At 39.5% G+C, this 20,366-nt stretch overlaps 1 protein-coding gene across 1 annotated transcript in view; it reads right to left on the bottom strand.

The window, feature by feature from the left end:
* The window catches only part of BCAS1 (breast carcinoma amplified sequence 1), a 49,290-nt gene that overhangs the window by 10,356 nt on the left and 18,568 nt on the right, over positions 1-20,366 (bottom strand). The window contains exons 6-9 of the mRNA XM_009274057.2: positions 16,635-16,775; positions 13,333-13,368; positions 12,783-12,986; positions 4,606-4,773 (exon numbers count right to left, since the gene is read on the bottom strand). Of these exons, the coding sequence (XP_009272332.1) occupies positions 4,606-4,773; positions 12,783-12,986; positions 13,333-13,368; positions 16,635-16,775 (549 nt within the window). The remainder of the gene's footprint in view (positions 1-4,605; positions 4,774-12,782; positions 12,987-13,332; positions 13,369-16,634; positions 16,776-20,366) is intronic.

Genomic DNA, 20,366 nt, shown 5'->3' with positions numbered 1-20,366 from the left:
TATCCCATGAATAATTAAAAACCACTCAGCTTTATGGATATATTTTTATATTTTATCATCAGCATCCATTTTTCACCATTTTTGCTTTCCAGTTTATGCCTTCTCTCTATATACATCTAAGTAATGGCCCTCCTTGGTGCCCACTCTTCCCAGCCAGGGCAATCAGAGCAGGCCCTGAGGCTGTAAGCACAGGCAGGTCATTCAGAGCAAACCTTGACTCTGAAATATGTTTTCCTGTTTCTATCTAGATTTAAAACCGAGAAAAACCCGTTTGACAAAACTAGCTCAATGAGTAAATATTACAAGATTTGGGACAATTAGATTAAGGTTTAGTTACAATTAGTAGTAGAAAAGAAACAAAAGGAAGGGTATGTACAAGTTTAAATAAAAAGTGTATTAAAGGGTTCAACATAGTATTCTCTTGAGTACCATATAAGCCACAGAGCTTAGCAGTAAAGCATAAAATAAACTCCAGAATTTCAAAGTGCTCAAATTTAAATGTCATTTTTCATTGCACAGGTTCAATGAAAACAATGAAAGGATGTGACTTTTGTTCTAAAGATAGATCAGGCGGATTTGTGGTTTTCTGCAGCTTGTAGATTTGTTACTTGAAGCACAACAGTATCAGCTTGATCCTACGTATGGTGTTACTGCAAGGACCTATTTCAGTCTCTGGTTTTCCTATAAATCCACAGAAAATCAATATGTAGCAGCAGCACGATAGAAAACTAAACGACTCCAAGACGATTCATTACTTGTCACAAATTGTGGAAAAAATTCTCTTTCTGGAACATGCCGCTGCTCAATCTCTTGCATGTTTATGCTCGTGACTCTTTATCTGTGTAAGAGGTTGCAGAAACGGAGGAGAGGAAGCACAGTGTGGTCTGTCTTAACATTACAGGATAGAAACTCAGTCCAGAGCGTATGAAGAGGTATTGTGATAAGATCTAGTTTGCATTTCTATTTCAGTAAGTCTTTAAATGCTTTCAGAAAAAAAAAAAGAAGCTTGTGCTATAACAGCAACCACTTTGTTACCTTTCCCCCCCCTAGAAAAAACCCAACAAAACAGAAAAACAAGAAAAAAAACCCTGGTTTAGCCAACCTTTAGTAATCCATCTTTTTTTTTTTTTTTACCAGAACATAAATAACAGAGTAAAGACCTTGAGGTCTTTGCCTAGACAAAGTTCCCTCTTGCCTTCACTGAAACATATACGTAATGATCACAAGGGCTCCTCTCTAGAGCACTGCTGACCTCTTATCCTTGCCTTTGATCATTTAGGATTGCTGTTGCTGAAAGCTTCCTGAAAGGGTTTTCTGCTTTCTGTGGCAATAAGGGTGGATCAGCATATCTTTAAATGGAGGAGGGTGGGGACAGGCAATAGACTTGCTACATTTTCATGAATAATGAAGGAAAATTAAGATGGGACAACATAAAATAGTTATTCTTGGTTCCAAATGCTATTTATTATGTAAAAGTTTATTTACGTGAGGAAGCAGGCCAGCACAGACACTGCAGACAATTTGGAAATAATCTTTTTTGTTATTCTAGAAAGATATGTTCTCCTTGGGAGCATCTTGATTAATCCAGAAATAGGACATTTTATTTGCAGAGACCATACTGGGTTTTATCAAGGAAGTCCTGCCACATTCCTTCCCACTGACAAGCACGGTTTGTTTCAGAGACCATAAGTACCTGAGCTTGTTAAGATCCTATCTTATGAGAATTTACGGCTCGCTCCATCTGCAGCAAGGCAGGAGGAGTGCTCCAAGAGGACCTGCTGGATGAGTCAGTGACCTGCATCACACGGATGGCACAGTTTGTACAGGCTCTGATGCCGCTTCAAGGCATTTCCCACACCTCCAGGAGCCTCCTGCCCCAGTGTCACCTGTGGGAGGTGGAACACCACAAGGTACATTTAGGCATTGGCTGAGGTTTGTCCAGATTTGCAAGTGAAAGAGGTTGAACAGATCCAACCACACAAAGACATCATTTTATCCCCAGTGCTCCAGGTAAGAGGTGCTAAGGATTGAGTTCCTCACGCAGGTAGAAAGCGCAAGGGGATGGTCTGATGTCAGGCCCTTTGCTGTGCTCCTCAAATGTACGTTCACGCTGTGGCCAGAGCTGCAGTGTAAACTCTCGTATGTCTGAGTTAGTTTTAAAGTAACTAGCATTAGTATGAACAGCAGAGTAATGACATTAGCATGAGGACTGGGGAGGCTGCAAATGGCAGCCCCCCAAAACGTGCAAATTACTCTGCTCTGAGCTCCACGGTGCCAGAATTAGGCCGCTACCAGGACGTCAGCTAGCTATTGCAAAGCTGGCTCGGGAATTCCTGCACTTTCTGCGGCTGTTACTGTAGGCTAGCCAGACCTCAAGAGAAAACTACAATGGAAACGGACCTTTTCCGAGTGGAAATTATACCTTCCAGTACACAGCCTGCCAGTATAGCTATTCTGAGCAAAAGGGCCCTATTAGACACCTCTACAGTACTGAGCTCTCAGCCCCACAACACTAGAGCTTCCCCCACTTTTACTTGTGAGAAAATCAAGCCTGTGTTGGAGTCTTAAATATTTCATGCATTTTCAGGACTCACCACTACTTCAAAAGGTTTACAGAAGCTAGTTGTTTAGCAGTGGCTTAAAATCCTTCTGTCTGCCTTAGGAATCAGAAATACCTATTGACCAGTCGGCACGAAGCTGTAGGGCAGCTACATAGCTCCAATTGTGCGCAACAGCGTGGCAGTGATCCAGTAGTCCAAAAGCTATTCAGAGGAAACAGCCTGGGACGTGCTTCAAGGACAATAAATATATTAAAATAATCCACGATCTGTTTGGAAATTGATAGCCAGAAGTAGAACAGATGAATACTAAAGGTTTCAAAGAGCTGCAAAACCAGTTACATAGTTAATACAATTCTGTTTCCCATGTGGGTAAGATGTTTGCCTATGTACTAGTTCTGTCCTTCTAGGCCAAAAATCTGGACTAAACCCCTGCTCTGATTAGAGCAGCGTTACATCTACCGCTTTTAACACAGCTCTGTTTTCATCCATGGTGACTAAGATGGAACAGCTTTATTTTTTAATCAGTGCTATTTTTTTTGGTAGGGCAACATGATTTGAAGTCATGGTTGCCACAGAGGTCAGTATTTGATATGCATTGCTCCTGAGTCACCTTCTGCACGCCTAGCATGTGCCATGGTGACGAGCCTCTACGCAGGATGACCACAACTCCCCTTGGGTTTAGGAATAAGGTTGACATTTTTCCAAACTGACTAATTTGGTAAAGTGTTATTTGGAATTAAAGGCACATTAGGTGCACAATTCTTGGCTGATATTAAGAATTTTAGCTTAGATCCTCAAATACACTAGAGTAGCTATGTAGTAAAGTAACTCTGAAGAAGAAAAAGTAAATGCACCCATCATGGTTTGGGCTGAGGCTAATAAACAACTGAAAATAAAAGAAACTAATCTTTTGGAAATAAAAAAATAAATCAGGATTTGGGGTGTCGCTTGTACCTTTTAGGGTCCGACTTACGAATTTTAACCGTTGACAATGTGACTGTTCACAGCTGTATGTACCAGCACGTACCTGAGCGCAGACAGTTTGGACAACCTGGGCTATTTATTACATTGTGTTACAAGAAACTACGTTCATCGCATTTTAACGTATAAGACACCCACACCATGTAGCTACCTGAAAATAAACCAGCACTGATTAAAAATAGAAATCTTTCATACAGATTTGCAAACCTTGCCAAAATAGATCAATTGCTATATAAATCCTCAAGGCCTGCTACAATTCTAGTCAGAGAAGTGTTAGTTCTAGACTTGGATTATTTTCCTGGCTACTTTTCTAGGCTCTTTTGGAGAATACTGTCCGGCTGTTGTTTGTACACAATTCCATCAGGACAGCTCTTCATACCTATAACCACAAGACGACGCCAGCCACATCACCACCTCAGTGGTTTCCTCCTTCCCTCCAGTCTTCTTCCAGGAAGGAGGATTAGATTCTACTTTGTGCCTTTCTTTTTTCCATCTAACGTATAACATCTTTGAAGCAGCGATTGTATCCTTTTACGTGCCAGTTTAGCTAACCTACATAAGCTGCCAAAAAAAGTTTCATTACTAAGAGTATGACTCCCTGAAGCAAGCACAGGACTTAACAATGGTGCAGTGCGGGGACGTTTGATACTGCCGCGGCTAATAGCAGATGGCTTCCTCTAGGAGCATCTGCCCAGGTCCCACATCACCCATTGGAAGCGGTTTGCGAAGCTGAAGGCTTCCTCGGTGGCGATCGCGGGTGCTGGATCAAGCCCCTTGAACTGCCCCGTGCCACCTCGGCGGGGGAAAAAGGGCCAAGGCGGAGCCGGGAGTGCGTGGAGGGGGGACGCGCGGGGCAGCGGCCGGGTGCTCAAGGGCGCGGGGCAGGGGGGGCTCAGGGACGCGGGGCGAGGTCACACGCACGCACCCACCTCTGGACATGGGGGTAGCGTCACTCTCGCACTCTTGCAGACATTTATTTTCAAAAGATTTTTCAAGAATTGCCACCCCCAGCCTTGCAATGAACACATCACACAAAACTCTTGAAATTCAGCGTTTTGCTTACCAGCTTAAAAAACTTCCTCAGGTTGGCTTTGGGGGTTTTACTTTCTTCTCTTCTAGGTTTCACTTCTGTGGCTTCTGGGCTCTTACTCTCATCTTTGTCAGGAGCCACAGCTTCTGAAGACGCATCTGCTTTCTCATTGCTTACGATCTCTGCTTCTTCCAGTGCGTTCTGGGGTTATTTTGGGCAAATATTAAGGAAGTGGAGAAAACATTCAGACTTAATCAGTGAGATTTTTTTTTTAAAGAGGTTACAATCAAAGTGCTTCAGCAGTACAGTAAGTTGGTACATCAAGAACAAACTTGGCATGAAAGCATTCTCAGCATCACTGTATCTGTATAGGTTTTTCAAGAATTTGATTCATCACAATTCAAAAAAGTATAGAAGCTGGTGGGATTTAAAATACTTGTTTAAACAACTGAAGAAATAGCCTTTCTTGAATTGCAGTACCAGTTCCCAAATACAATAATTTATATTTGATTATGATTTAAAAAGAAAACTTAAAGTTACTTACACTTACAATACTATGTGCCATGAGTAGATGACACTCAGATAAAGCCAGTAAAAATGAGAAAGATCATATCCAGGAGTTTGCACACAAAAGAAAGAATATGATTAAGTAATTAAAACACACCATGGGCTTTATTAATCATCAAAACTCCGTTTAGCACCCTTCTTAGAGAGTGAAACACAGAAGTACAATGTCCCAGCCCCAGTGTTCTCAGGCTGGTCACATTTGCAGCACTAGCTCCTCTTCCCAGTTGTAAAGATGTGAATGATTTCTTGAGGTACAAGGTAGTTAAGTAGCTCATCTGTTACTTCACGTAATCCCACGGGTCACAGTCACCCTCTTTGATAGTGATGACCCTCATTTGAATTCAAGAAAAGCTGCTGGGTGCTCAGCAACATTGCCTTTATGGAAGGATTTTGGGTCCCGCTGAGCTTTTGTGAATTACCGGAAAGTTCCTTCTATTATAATAGTACTTCAAACCAGAGGCGTGCGGTTTGTAAATTCCTCTGAAATATGGATCCCCATAAGATTTATTGATTAATCTCCTGCATGTCTCATTCCACAGCCTTCTCAAGGCTATCCTGGGAATGCTCAATGTTTTTAGCTGAACAAGACGACCTGTGCAGTGCAGAGTATATGTGAACAGGAGGCACATTGCTGCTGTAGGAGGTGGAGGCACAGCTGGGCAGGAGGCTGAACATGCATTTCCTTAGCTGACTGTTCTGCCCTGGTAAATAACATTCTTCTGTGCCCTCAAGAACTACTAATTAATCCCCATCCCACTGTAATTGTATAAAGAAGTATCTTCCTTTCTGCCATAAAAGGAAGGTATTATGCTAATAACCAGGTAATTTGACCTGAAGCAAGCCCTTTATCATTCTGCAGCTTGTTGCAGGAAGGTACAGAACCCTATAAAAGCAGGATAAGTTGCACCCTCAGCCTCCAATACTGAATCAAATAGAAGCTGTTACCCTAGGTATTGGCATTTCAACACATGCTGCTGCTTAAAATACCAGCATGGTTACAGCTGAAATGCATAGTATGGTTACTATAGGAAAGAACTGCTGTAAATAAGTCTCAATTATTTACATTTCACAATTTTTACATGTACTTACAGGAACTCACATGTAATGCATACTCATTGTTATTTTGACCAAATTAGTTTTAGCCACATGGACACGAGAACAATTTAAAAGGTAACACCAAAGATTCTCTGCAGCCCCGGATCCTGACTCAGAGTGGCAAAAATGGATGCCTCCTCCAGCAGCAGCTTACAGTACTACTGCCCTCATATACTTTTCCAATTGTCTTCAACTCGGTGATTCCCATGTAGTATCTTTAGTTTAATAGCCCTTGATGGATTTTTTTCCTACAGAAATTTAGCTAAACAATTTCTGAATTGATATAAATTCCTGACATCCAGCAGCACCCTGTGGCAAAGAATTCTACAGCTAAAGTATGCTTTTTTAAAAAGTACTTTCTTTTCGTTTGTCACTAAATAATTTCATTTGATACTCTCTACTGCTTTTGAGCAACAACTGATCTTTCCTGTTCACCTTTTATGTTACAGTAGTCATTCTGTATGCTGTCATCTTCCTTTCTGCTAACTCCTTTCTGAGCAAAAAAAGTCTAATTGATGTAGTTCCTGATACAGAAGCCATTCGATATATTTATGCATTTTTCTCTCAGTATTTTACCCTTTAGTTCTGTCATTCTTTTTGAGTTGGGGGGACCCCACATGCAAGATGGGGACTCACCATGGACTTCTACAGCAGCATGAGAGATTTTGCTTTGTTCTTCACTCCTCTTTTGTGGAAGAAACGAGCATTTTGGGGGTGGGGTAGGGGGGAGAAGAATGATGAGGGAATAAATATTCCTTGTCCCCTGCTGCCCGAGATGACTGCAGCACAGCCCACTTCCCCATGGAATTGTAGATTTAATTTATATTTATGAACATTTTTGAGACAATCAATCTATAATAATTTTAATCTATATTTCTGCCTATTCACACATACATATAATCAATTCACCATCTATTTGCTTGAAGGAAATGATTCATTGCATGAGTTGAAACAGTGGCTCAATAAAGCAGCAACCTAGCTTCTGGGAGCTCATCATTCAAAGATTACAGTTTGGGATCATATTACTGCTACGCTGTTACAGCTGCAACCCAAATGAGTTTTGTCTCTCAAGCTATGTCTATGCAATGGCGTTAGTGCCACTACTGATAACAAATGCATCCTGGGGCAAGATGCCAAACTTTGAAAAGCACTGTCTATTTAAATAAAGAAAAGAACTAAGTGATAGTCAACTGTTCAGAGAGATTGATTTGTTTAAAGTAATCAGTGACTTTTTGTACATTTCCTGATGTATTCCATAGGAGGCTTTAGGAAAGTTTAAATCCTGTTTTAGAATACCTTATTTTTACTTTTTTTTTTAACTTAGATATCCAATGTACCTATGCAGTTATTTTAATTTGGTACTATTGAGCATATAAAAGTTGATGCAGGTTATCTTGTTTGAGATCTTAGGCTTGCTATTAAAGAAATTTATGATAAATTTCTTGTAATTATCTCCAGGAATCATTCTTGTATACTCATCTCCCTCTGTAACACTGAATTAATAGATGTTGAAGATTTTGTTTTATGATTTTGTGATCTCAAAGATATCTCTGGAGGCCCAGTCCAACCTCCTGCTCAAAGTTGCTGAAGAACTTGTCAAGTTGAGCTTTTAGTATCTCCAAGGCTGGATGTTCCACAACTTCCATGCAATCAGATCAGGGCATTCAGATATGCTGAGACAAAAGGAAACTCTAGAGACATCACAAAACTCTCTCAAATAAGACTGATCAAGGTGGCAGATTCTTGGACTGAAGACACATGGTATATTGTGTACTTCAGAGATGCAGAGATCATCTGTGCATGGTCTTTCAGTAGAAGGGAAAACCCCTTTCAGCTAAGAAGGTTTTCTGACACACTTAAGAACAGAGTTTTTGATTTTTGTTCTTGTTTCCCCTGAGAAACTGGAAGAAATTTCCATTTGTGCATTCAAGAGAATCGCCAAGGTGTTTCTGGCAGGAATTGAAAGTGTAATAGGAAGAGCTTGACAAAAATAAAAAGTCAGTAAACTTTGAATGATGTTACATTAACCTAAACAGTTCTCTAGAGCAATGGGCTAAGTTACTTCTTTACTTCACCTGGGAGAAAGACAAAAATATCAAGCTTTGTGACTAGTTTTAGGACTAAACTGCAGTTTGTATATAATAATAATTTGCAAAGAGCTCAGCTCTATCAGCTTCATGAGTCTTTAATGCGTAAGTGTTCTCATAAAGGTAAGTTATCACCTTATACCTATAAATTGCATCAACTGAGGTTGCTGGATTCATGAGTCCAAATTCTGTCTCCAGTTTCCTTAGACACAAATTGTAATAAATTCAACCTAAGTCAGCAGCTATTGTTATGCACCATGGAGAGTATTTTACTTTTTACTAGGTTCTGTGTTTCACTATGTTTGGGAAGCATTCTTCCATCTCTTAAATGACAGTGTCCCTAGTTTTCTACTAGTAATAAGCTTACTTAAAACAGTCACGGTGGAAAGTTTGTGTCTACTCTTTGAGTCGTCTTCTGGTTCTTCTTTTGGGGAACTATTACTACACCATTTTCTTATCTAGGTTCCTGACCATACAAACTGTTGCCTTATGAGAGTGTAACTTATTTTGTGACCTGGATAACTTCGATAGGAGTTTTCCTTTTCCTTGCTGCATCTTTCCTCAAAATTGAGGTAAACATTATACCCTGCTTTGATCTTGTGCTAGAGTCTGAACTGGCACTCTCCATGGCATTTCATTAGACTCAAGGAACAGTTCTTGTATTTTTCCTGGTCATACCTTCTTTATGAAGCAGCTTTTCTTTTATCTTAATATATATGAGAGATGACCTTTTGCTCAAGAAATTTCCGCTTAAAAGAGCAGTCATGCTTGAGATCTGTTCCTGCTGCTTGCAGACTCACAGGCAGGAAGCAGAGAGGGTTAGAGAGACTTTAACCCACCTGCTTGCCCTCCTTTGCCAATGCAAAGACAACAGAGGTTGCTGCAGTTAAGGTAGCTCAGCTTCAGCCATCAACATGCTCTCCGACCTCCACCCTGAAGCCCCCTGTGACCTACAGCTGCTGCCTGAAGGTGCCACTCAGCAGATCAGGAGTTATAACAGCTCAGACTATTAACCAATTAGAATTAATCCCTGTCAGCTTATAGTTAAACCACACTGGTCTGTAAACAGCCCAGGACCACAGTTCTGACCCACAAGTCCTACTGGTTTTATTCACTGGGTCAAGGAGGTTAAGGGCCCTCCCTGCTGTAAGAATGGCACCTATGCCAGCAGTCAGGTTGTGAAATGTCCCCCGAAAGCCCATTGCTTATTGTCCTCCTCACTCCCTCAACCAGGGGGAATTCTCATTAAAGTTTCTTCATCCATTTACCCAGCAAAAAATGGCCAGAATCTCCTTCCCTCCTGCCTGACAGGCGGTATATTCCAAGATGGGAGCAGGTAAACTGCTCCCATCCTGGAATGTATGGGAACTTGATAAGTCCTTGGTAATTTTAACATTTATCTCACACACTCCACCCAAATATTTATCTTTGCTTTCCTATGGCAGAGTATGGTTGCAGGCTCAGCAATAAAAGGTGTTATTCTGCTTCACTTAATAGCTAACCAGTTTGCTGTTTTATTACCAGTGCATAAATACCCCTCAGTAGAAAGGGCATGATTTTTCTGTGTTCGTATGGCAACGGAATTGCAACAGCTTAAGATTCTAGTTTTTAAAAAAAATATATCTGCTTTTAAAGATAGTTCACAGAGCAGTCTAAATAATACTCCCTCAATCACTTTCCTCTATCATTTACTGGCATGCTTTGATCAGATATAAATGAAGCGTCATGTTTCTTTGCCCTGATCAGATATCTACAAGGTCTTGAAAACCAGGTTTCCAACACAAACATGTGAAATCACTAACTGTAATTTTCCATTAATATTCCTTAGTATTTGCAAAAAATGCTAGTATGACAAATATTTGAGTAACAGTTATAAAAACTTTTGTGCAGACTGATCAGGAAATGGGGCAGATACAGTCGAAGTAATTTCCATCTGAGGAGTTGAATGAGGATATTTTTTTTCTTTCTTTTACATATTTATTCATCTGTAGTCAGAGCAGCGGCATTAACTGCAACGTGTTGACAGGCACTTCATTAGCTTTACTTTGAAGTAAAAGCTCATCAGAAGATACATATTTGAGAGGCTGCCTGGAAAGAGAGAAGCTGGACCTGAATCCTGGATCTATTGAGTGTTGTGGTTGCTATTTGTTAGTTCAAAAGAAAAACTACATGATTGAATTATACACCTATTTGGAACAGTTGCTAGCTTCGATTCTCTATCCTAGCAAAAGGGCAGTACATTAAGGGTGCCAGAAAGAAAGATAAAATCACTGCAGGAAAAAAAAAAAGACAGAATCCTCAAACCAAGCTGAGTTTGAGGCTAACCTGTAGTCTAAGGACTTTTTTTTTTTTTTTTTACATCTATCCATTTTTTTTTTTTAGCTTCAAACTGGCTGGGTCACCAAGGTCTTTCATCAAAGGAAATATAATATTACTCCCTGTCAAGAAAATCCAGTAAAGCAACATCGGCTTTTTATAGGTAAGGATTCAATGCTCAAGCAGGCAGATTTTTTTTTTTTTAAATCCTTAGGACCAAAGTCAGTTCTCTACTGCAGAAATTTACTCCAGAAAACTTGCAAAAACATTTGGTCTCGGGACTATTCCAGACCCAAGAACTTCTAACTAAGCAGAAATGACCTCATTTTATGAAGTTAAAAGTCAGGTTTCATGTACTATTGTAGTTCAGTGCATTTGGGTAAGTGATTTAACTAGCCCTTAATATTTTTGGTAGCAACCAAAACCTGCTTGGAGTTATAGAGAGTTCTCTACACTTTCCATTCACTGTTGTAAGCAGCTTTATTTTAGCGATGATGTAAGATAAATTAAACCCAACATTATGAACAAACAGAAGTAAAAGACAGAATTTTGGTACAAAGTTTATACCCCCGAGATGTTTGAGATCCCAGGACTTCAGTGGAGACTGTTGTGAGGTTAGAAAGACACAGGGTAGGTACCTAGACGTGTTTTAGATTAGCTATGAGATATGGGGAGCTGCTGTTCGCTGTGGGCAGAACCTACGTTATACAAAGCAGTAAAATATCTGTAACTACATAAGGTTTTGGTAAGATTTCAAAATGTTATTTTGAAAGATTAACCCAAACTAATCAGATTTTTTTTTTTTAAACCAACCATCACTACTAATCGCTCCTCCACAGGAGTGATTTTCATTATTGTTCTGCAAGAAAATGCTCCCTTCTTACATGCTTTTTCTTTTTCAAACACAGGGGGCCTTGTTACTTCATTATGAAAATAGTGAACCTCAGACCAGATTTATTACTCTGTTTTACACTGAAACTGCATACAACCGTTTGCCAGAAGGCCTCTTTTTTCTTATTTTGTCCTGATGTTCAGCATGCATCCTGCTTCCCAGCTCTGTTTTCAAATAAGCCAGACTACTCAGAGGAAGAAGTTTCCATAGCAATAACAACTATACTAAAGACCTCCCTCTTCCTCTTCTTTACAACTTTCCTCTCGTTCTAAGAACCTGATTCACCCAGTTCCACAGGAAATTAAGTCTCAAGCTTAGATTGTTTTCAAGCATGTTTACTCTGTAAATATCTAAACACCTTTGGTTTTTTTAATATAAGTAACATACCCAAACTGTATCCCCAGTATCATTGCCCAGTAGGGAAAATACAGCTAAAGAAGTTGCGGGGCTAGCTGCTCAGTCAGCATCTCTGTGTTTGGGAGCATTTCATTTCTGGGATTTAAACTTGAACAGAAGCCCAGGAAAGCAGTTATTCAACATACAGTGATTCAGTAAAGTTTAATACAGGTCTTCTCTTAAATGAAATGAGCAAAGAATAAGCTTTCAGCTTATAAACCACTGAGGATCATGGAAACAGGAATGATGTTTTTAAAGTTAGTCCTAGTTTTAGTTAAAAATGTTACTTAACCTGAGGAAAAATACGTCTTCCCAAGCAATCAACCTCAATCCCCAAACTTAAAGACTGAGCCATTCTGGTATGAAACTTTTATCTATTGAGTAAGAATAAACCCACCAGATTCCAGGTTTTCAGACATTTAGAACTAAATCAAACAGTTCTCATAAAAATGAAGTGTGTTTTTCTAGCTATATCTCTATTATCGATATAATTTGGTAAAGACTACTATAATCTCTGTAGGATTTTTAACAAGTTTGTTGAATGGACAGAATAATATTCCTTCTTCCATAATAGTATTCAAAAATAGTACAGACAGTTTTAAAAGACTACACAGTTTTATAAGTTTCGTCTACAGGAATCTAACTGCCATCATTAGCCATGTGTATGTGACCGCCCAAAGCTCATGTATGCGTTTGTAACTGCATATATCATTTATGCCCCTCATGCATTTAGCACGTGGGACACGCTCAACTTTGCAGATTTAACTGCTTTACTGGAACTCTATGCTTAGCAATAACTCTAGACACTGTGTGAAGATGGTGCTGTGGGATGGACCAGCTCCAAAATCCAGACGTACCTTTTTCCAAAAGAGCTTGCTCAGTGGCATAGGAGTGGATGATGCTTTCTCCTTCGTCACCTCTTTGGGGGCTTCAGTGGCTGCTGCCTGCTGTTGGGCTGCAGGCTCAGGGGCTTTTGTATTCTGCTTAGTCGTCTGCAGCTCTTGAGAGGAAGGGACATTTTTGTCTGATTTTACAGAGGTAATAGGCTGCTGTTCAGTGCTCTAGAAAGAAACATGAACACATAGGCTATTGGAAACATGTGAAGGACAAGATACTTGCAGCATGTTCAGGCATCATCTGGTACAACAGGTAAGCATGCAGTGGACCATCATCGCACAGGACACACCAAGCAACAAAGTGCAGCTCATGAGCTGCATTGCCCTGTCCTTTCAAATGAAGTAATGTCTTGAACAGAGGAAGCAAATTATACAGCAACCCACCCTTCATAACAGAGATGATTAATTGATTAAGAAATTAAAACAGTGTCTTTGAGACTGAAAATGACAACGGGAATAATCACCCTTTGACTGCATTATTCGTACAGATAACTTGAATCATCCTACTCACTTTGGTATTAGTTGTCTGTTGGGTCTCTTTCGCAGCCTGAAGGGAAACAAAACACAAAGACAAGTCTGTCTCTGGCAATGTCAGCGCTCACAGTTACACAGTTCAGGAATTGTCTGTGTCACAAATTATTTTTAGCGAATGTTTGTGAAAGTCCTGGCTCCTGCAACCATGGAAACTGATCTCTGGCAGAGGCAAGGCTGCCTGAAGGGACTGCTAGCTCGCATCCTTTTACCTGCAGCAGCATTGCAGCCTTGCGTTGAATTGCTTTGTGCTCACGCTGCTGTGCTTGCAGTCCTCAACTTGTTCTTTAGAAATATATGTATTTACATATGCATTCCCAGTTACTTCAGGTAAGACATTCCACAGAGTTTTAAGATATTAGCAGAGATTTTTTTTTCTGAGCTGGGTCTGCGTGTGCAACTTTCAGTGCGCACTGACAAGCCAGAGCTGGGTCTTTTCCACTGGGGGAATTGCATACCAGTCAGGGACATGCTAATGTCGCCTTCAAAGCAGGAGGCTTTGCTTTCTGGGATACAAAACATAGGCAGATGACTGCATGGAAATGAAGGGCACAGAACAGCGGTGGCTTTATAACTTAGAAGCAGGAGTTGCAGCTCCACAAAGAGAAGCTCTGCAGGTGCTAGAAGTTGGTTTAGTCCATCCACTCACACTTTTGTGCATTAGGTGGGATTTCTTTTGTAAAAAAAAAAAAAAAATTATTCAGTGATGGGTTTCCTGGTTTCATTAAAATACACGAAGCCAGGAGGGATCCAGTTTGTTAAACTCCTTTCTGGCCAGCGATACATATCAGTGTCTATTGACTCTAACATCCAGCATAGCTTACGCCGAAGATGAGTATCTGAGCTGTACAAAAAGAGAAGCAGCAAGCCTCAAACTCAAGTAAATGTGAGCCCAGCACCTCTGGGTTTAGGCAGCCTGCCACACGCTTTGCAGATTTCTTGAAAGAATAGGTGAGAGTTATTTTGCAGGAGCCAAGAACTTCTTTTTGTGGTTAGCTCTAATGAACAAGATCCAGAGCAAGTGGTAAAAAGTAGTGTAATGCCACGAGTTGGCTTCAGTACTAATACTTTCAGTATTAAGTGATTAACCCTTCCAAGTCAAAATTCCATAAATAAGTACAGTTATACTGCAAAACTGGCATGCAATGCAAGGCAAAATATACATGGATGGGAAGAAAAGAACTGTCAGGGACCCAGCTGTCAAATGCCATCCAAACTCAGTCTTTGAGGTCAAATGGCCAAATCCCATTCCATCAGCTTATGTTATAGATTTATATTAGGATGCACATTTCTGTTTGAAAACAACATTCACAAGTTGCTTTAAAGTTAGTATTTATGTAAACACAGGACACCAGAAGACAATGTTTGTTAACCTAATAGTAAAACTTTTCTTAACTAAGGTACTGAGAAGTGCATTTTGGAAGACTTGCAGAGACAGAACTTTCAGAGAGAGTGAAGTGCTTAAAATTAAATATGACTACCAAAAGTGCATTTTGGAAGACTTGCAGAGACAGAACTTTCAGAGAGAGTGAAGTGCTTAATATTAAATATGACTACATATATTAAAATTATCTTTCAAATAAAGAAATTCACTACCTATTTGTCTAGTTGACACATCATGCTAACGCATTTCAAATGAAAAGAGATAAATAGAACTACTTTTTTTTTTTACTGGAGGTGATAACTTCAGGGCTTCCCTGTCACATCACTGCTCTGATTTGAATTTCCACTTTCAATCAGCATTACAAGCAAACTGTTTGCACCATTTTAATCCATCTCCTTTATTCTTAATATGTCATAAATGATACCCCACTTATTGCTTCTGTATTTTGTATGTGGAAAGAAAGCTGTGAAAATAACTTAGAAACAAGCAAAAACTAATTAAACAGTAATGGCATTTCGTAAGACAGATTTTATTACTGTAAAAATTTAGTGCTGTTGCATTCCTTCAAGATAACTGCTTTTATTCCAGACCAAAAGTCTTTAAAATTCTATCAAATAACCTAATGAAAACCAACCATCTCTGCCAACAACTCACTGTGAGATTTTGAACTATTGTAGAAGAGACTTAGCACCTTAAAAAATGCCAGCCAGGTATGTTTTTACCAGGAAGCTCTAATTCATTATGAACAAGTAATTAATATTTTAATTGTATTAAATATCAAAACTATTAGCTATCAATGTAGTATATACAAGATGAGATCTTAACTTTAAGCCGTTGGCAAGAGCTATAGGCTTAAAACCATTGGGAAGATTATTATTCCTTCAGTAATATGCTGATGACATATTTATCTGAAAAATGAGAGAGTCGGAAGAATATTTTTGTTTTGAAAATATCTTAAAACCTCCCTTTGTTGCCTTGTGCCCTTGATTATAAAGCCCCCTACTCACCAGAAATTCCATGTGGGTGTTTTGAGTGAGCATTAAATATTAATTACTTTCCTCCCCCAGTGGAAGGGTCTCTGCTTCTGCATTCTTTGGGCTAAAAAGCTACAATTCTCTGCTTCCCTGCCACAGAATCATGGCAGATTATCTTATCCAGAGAATGCAGAAATGCCCGAATACGGACCTTGAGACCAAAGCTGATAAAAAGTTTTCAGTGATTTTTTTTTTAAAGATAAAAGCTAAAGTCCTGTAAAACAACCACTTGCACAAAAAGTGTGTATTTTGAACAGCTTTAAAGAACCCTTGAAAACCAAACTTAATCCAGCCAAACTAAACTTAGAATTCAGTCAACAAATACTTTTCTTGTTTTGAGTGAAAAGTAACTATTTCTGAAGGAAATTGTGTTCCAACCTTCTGTGCCATATCGGATGCCCCAGTTCGCCAAATCACCAATTTTAACCACATGGCAGTGCACAGTAAGGCAATGTGGATCATAAAGCCTTAATTGTAGTTGGACTGAGCTCTTAAACCTGTCCTACAATTGCAGGCGCTGTTCATGTCTGCATAATTCATTGTTTGTCAGTACCTTTAACTTTATTTTTATTGTAAGTGGCCAGGGAAGTTTAGTCAGCATTAGTAAGCTTAACTGGGAAGCACATAGCAGGGAAGGTTAGAGGAATTGTTTCAGAATCCTGAATTCACAGATGGTGTAGCAAGAGAAGTGTTGCACATGATTGTTTTCGTAACGCGTGGCACAAATGCTCACACCAGTAGTTTTCAGAGCACTGCACAGCTGGCCAGATGCTGATTTCAGTTACCAATTGAATAACTTCGCTCTGTGACAGGAGCCATCTGTGACTGCTCAGGGTTCTGCTCTTGCTAGAGTTTCATACAGACCTTATGCCTAAAGAGTTTACTAAATGTACTGTGTCCTAGCTTGGGACTCTCTGCCTTCTTTTTCTTGGCTCCTTTGGTTTGGGATTCTGCCGCTGTCTTCGGAGCAGGTTGCCCACCATGACCTTTTTCCGCTTTCGATCCCTTTTGTGCAACAGCATTTGAAGTTGAGTACTCATTGCAGAGTTCTTATTTGGTTCATGAAAAACATTTAAACACTCATACATGTAGTATTAAACCCAAACATTTCCTTTTTGCCCTGGACAACAAATTATGTTTCTTCTAATTACTCAGTTCTCCTTAGACTTTCTTTCAATTGAATAGTGAAATAAATATAAAAGCTAGGGCAATCCAGTTGACTCAAAATTAAATCACAATTTCTTCCCAAATGATTCATTAAATTGAGACCCAAATACCACAAAGACTGAGACTTCTGTATTTAAATCCATGAGTAACCAATTGAATTTGGGATTTATAAGCTTAAAATAGGCATATATATAAAACTTTGAAAATACCTTGATTCTTTTTATTGCAGTATTATAGGGACTTTAAAATGTTTTGCATAATGCATTATTTAGGAAAAGGGTAGTATGAATATCCATAATATATGCTACATAAGATATTTCAAAGTTTGCACTAATGTTCATGAAATTAGTTAAAAATGAAGGTAATGAAAAATAGTAATGATAGCCTGATACTGAAAGTGTTGAATGAGAACTGCTTCCTTTTCATTCCATTCTAAATATCTGCAGGAGGCACTTGTTTTGGGAATTATCACCCACTGATGTTAGAGACTGGATCTCTAAAAAACTAGGCAGCACGTTGAGAAATCCACTACAAAGGGCTATAAAATAAAGAAACATTGATAGATGTCTATATGGGAAAAAAGCAGTATCAGGCTATTTTTAAAGAGTGGTAATAGACTACCTGCAGCTCAATGCAGACTAAATTACCCTGCATAGGGTAGAGGTGGGTCTACTCAGATACATGACTTCTCTACGAGTCTGGGAAAAACTTGAGTAACATTTGCTAAAATGTTCCATATAACTTTTCACAGCATTGGAAAAAATGAGTAACATTTGCTAAAATGTTCCATATATTTTTTCCAATGCTGTGAAAAGTTATTTTTTAAAATCATAATTCAAGTACCTCCTCAAAACTTCACTCTTCAAGTCTCCGTTGTCTCCCCCTCACCCCCCTGCCCCTCAATCTTCAACACAACCCTCTGGATTTATCAGCGGAGGAAAAAAGCTTAAATTTTCATGTCATGAACAATAGGGTTTTTTCCCTTCCTTCCTCACCATACTTACCTTTTCAATAACAAAAAAGGAGGGGGACACAAAAACACAGGTTTCCAAGGTTGCTTAACTAAGCTTCAACATACAAACAAGTTAACACAAGAGTCTGTTCTATGGTAACTGCACTATACATATGCTCATAACATATGACTAATCACAAATAATATGGGGTAACATTCTTCACTCTTCAGTGTCTCACAGTGTCAGGTTTTAAAGCAGCAAGATGCCTTTGATTACCTAGTACAAAGGAGGATGTAGTATTTTTTACTTACTACTTGCTAGTATCCTGGACTTCATTCAGATCTCCGTTAGGCAATTTACGTCCTGATTTAATTAAGAATTAGGCCAATATATAGTGAAGAAACAAATTTTAATATTTCAATGACAATTTACTCAAGTGTTCATCCTCCAGGTAATTAGCTTTGCAAGCTTCAATTGAGTTTTCTTTTATACTTGAGCAAGGCAAAAATAAAAGCTTCTAACCAGTAAAAAGCTTTAAAATGAGTTGACAAAAATTTCCAGGAACTATGGAAGCATGAAGAGACCCAAACTGCAAAGAACCAATCAGCCTACAGTACTTACAATGTGAAGCCTCAAGCACTGTGGTTAACCACAACTAATAGGGTAGGAGGAAATGTCCAGAGTACAGAACATAACATGTATGAGCATGTGAAGTTGAGATCTTGGTCTCAAGATTGTTTCATCCAGTGCAATTACATGCTTCCTACAAAGTGCTTTGTACTATGAAGAGGCTGTGGCCAGTCACATCAAAATTGGCCATTTTTCCCTGCAGTACTCTGTACCGTTCTCAGCATTCCCAAACATAGTGATGCGGGAACAAGTCAGGATCTGCTACAGAAGGGTCAAATAGATGGTCTGGGGCAGATCTAATCTGAATGCCATGTTGGTTAGTATAAACTTGCAAAGGACCAATTAATCCAAGGAAGTATGACTCAACTCATATTAAACTCCTGTGTTTACACGGATGAAGTGACAATCATTAAGGGTGTGCCCAGGCTGGTGAAAGCATACATGTCTTTAGCCAGCCGATTAAAGCCAGAGGCATCGCTGATGACAGCGCATTGCTACAAAAAACACCGAGTTCAGCTTCACTGATGCCGCACACCTCTGCATTTCAGCAGGAGGGAGTATGCTGCCATGCCTTGCAAAGCTGAAGCGGGCTGTGGCTGTTTCTCAGATTTATGAGAAAGCTCATCTGTCCTCTTAGCCATGGGAGAGCACTGCTGAGAGACACTGGGAACGTATCAGCCCTTGTGTGATAAAACCCAGCTCCTCCCTGCAAAGGGGGTGGCACGAGCAGCCAACATGCAAGCGCGACCAGGACTCAAAGGCACAGCGGGCCCTGCGCCAGCCAAACCGTGCGAAAGCCCCATGGCATTCAGGAGCCCCACGGCTCAGACAGCACAAAGGGGAAAGCCTCACTTAAGAACACATCTATACTGTTAAGACAGAAGTTATTTCTCAGGGGAAAAGTGACCATTATTTCATTATACACATCAGCTGAAAAATCTGCAGCTCTTCTATGACAGTAGATAAATTAACCTTTTAAACATTTGATATCGTGAAAATGTCATTCTTTGTATCAGGAAGATAGTGAAGATAAAGGAATTCTTTGTAAAAAACAACTCCCACTTAACCTCTATATAGTGAGTTTGCATATCCTACTAGTCATCTGGATTTGTTTACCCTTACAGGTGTGATAGCAAACCAAACCCAAACAGCATATTTATTTCCAAGTTACAGTACGCCCACACCAACAGTCACCTGTTATAGAAGCACATGGCTGCGCTTGATAAAGTCAGGTATGCAAACGGGACTAAACAACTGGATTTTTCAGAAATTGTTGAAAGAGCTAAGTCTTACTGAAACAGTGCAATTTGATAACTACTTTTTCTGGGTATCTTGGGAGACCTTAGCCCTCGGGTTGATGATTTCCAGAATTATTGAGCTATAAGCGGGGAGTGATGTGTATCTCCCACGTACTCACCAAGTTTTCTGTAAAGACTGACTTCACCATTTTAGTACCAGGCTATATAAAAAATTGAATGGGACAAAAAGGATAATAGGATAGAAAACAAGTGTTGATGCCTATAGTGATTTTGGCTACCTGATAGTTGCATGGAAAGATCATTTCCTTTTTTAGGGTTTTATTCTTTGTGTTTAATTTTATCACAGGCATTGCAAGAAAAACTTTAGTTATTATAGTTATAACAATGTGTAATGACATTTAATCTGGAAGTTCCCAGTTATGCAGTCAGTGATATGCCTGTGAGCCACTGAAACACTAGAAGAGAGGAGGCAGCTTAATACAAGTTGTCTCACTTCTGTTTCTTTTGAAACTATTGTAAGTTTTGACACTAACAGAACAGGAAAAAAGAGGAAAGGAGAAGTCTTTAAACACCTGCATTTTTCCATT

This window comes from Aptenodytes forsteri, unplaced genomic scaffold, assembly GCF_000699145.1.
Source record: "Aptenodytes forsteri isolate BGI_AS27 unplaced genomic scaffold, ASM69914v1 Scaffold159, whole genome shotgun sequence".
NCBI lineage: Eukaryota > Metazoa > Chordata > Aves > Sphenisciformes > Spheniscidae > Aptenodytes > Aptenodytes forsteri.
The sequence above is the reverse complement of the archived record's forward strand: the minus strand, read 5'-3'. Positions and strand labels throughout refer to the sequence as shown.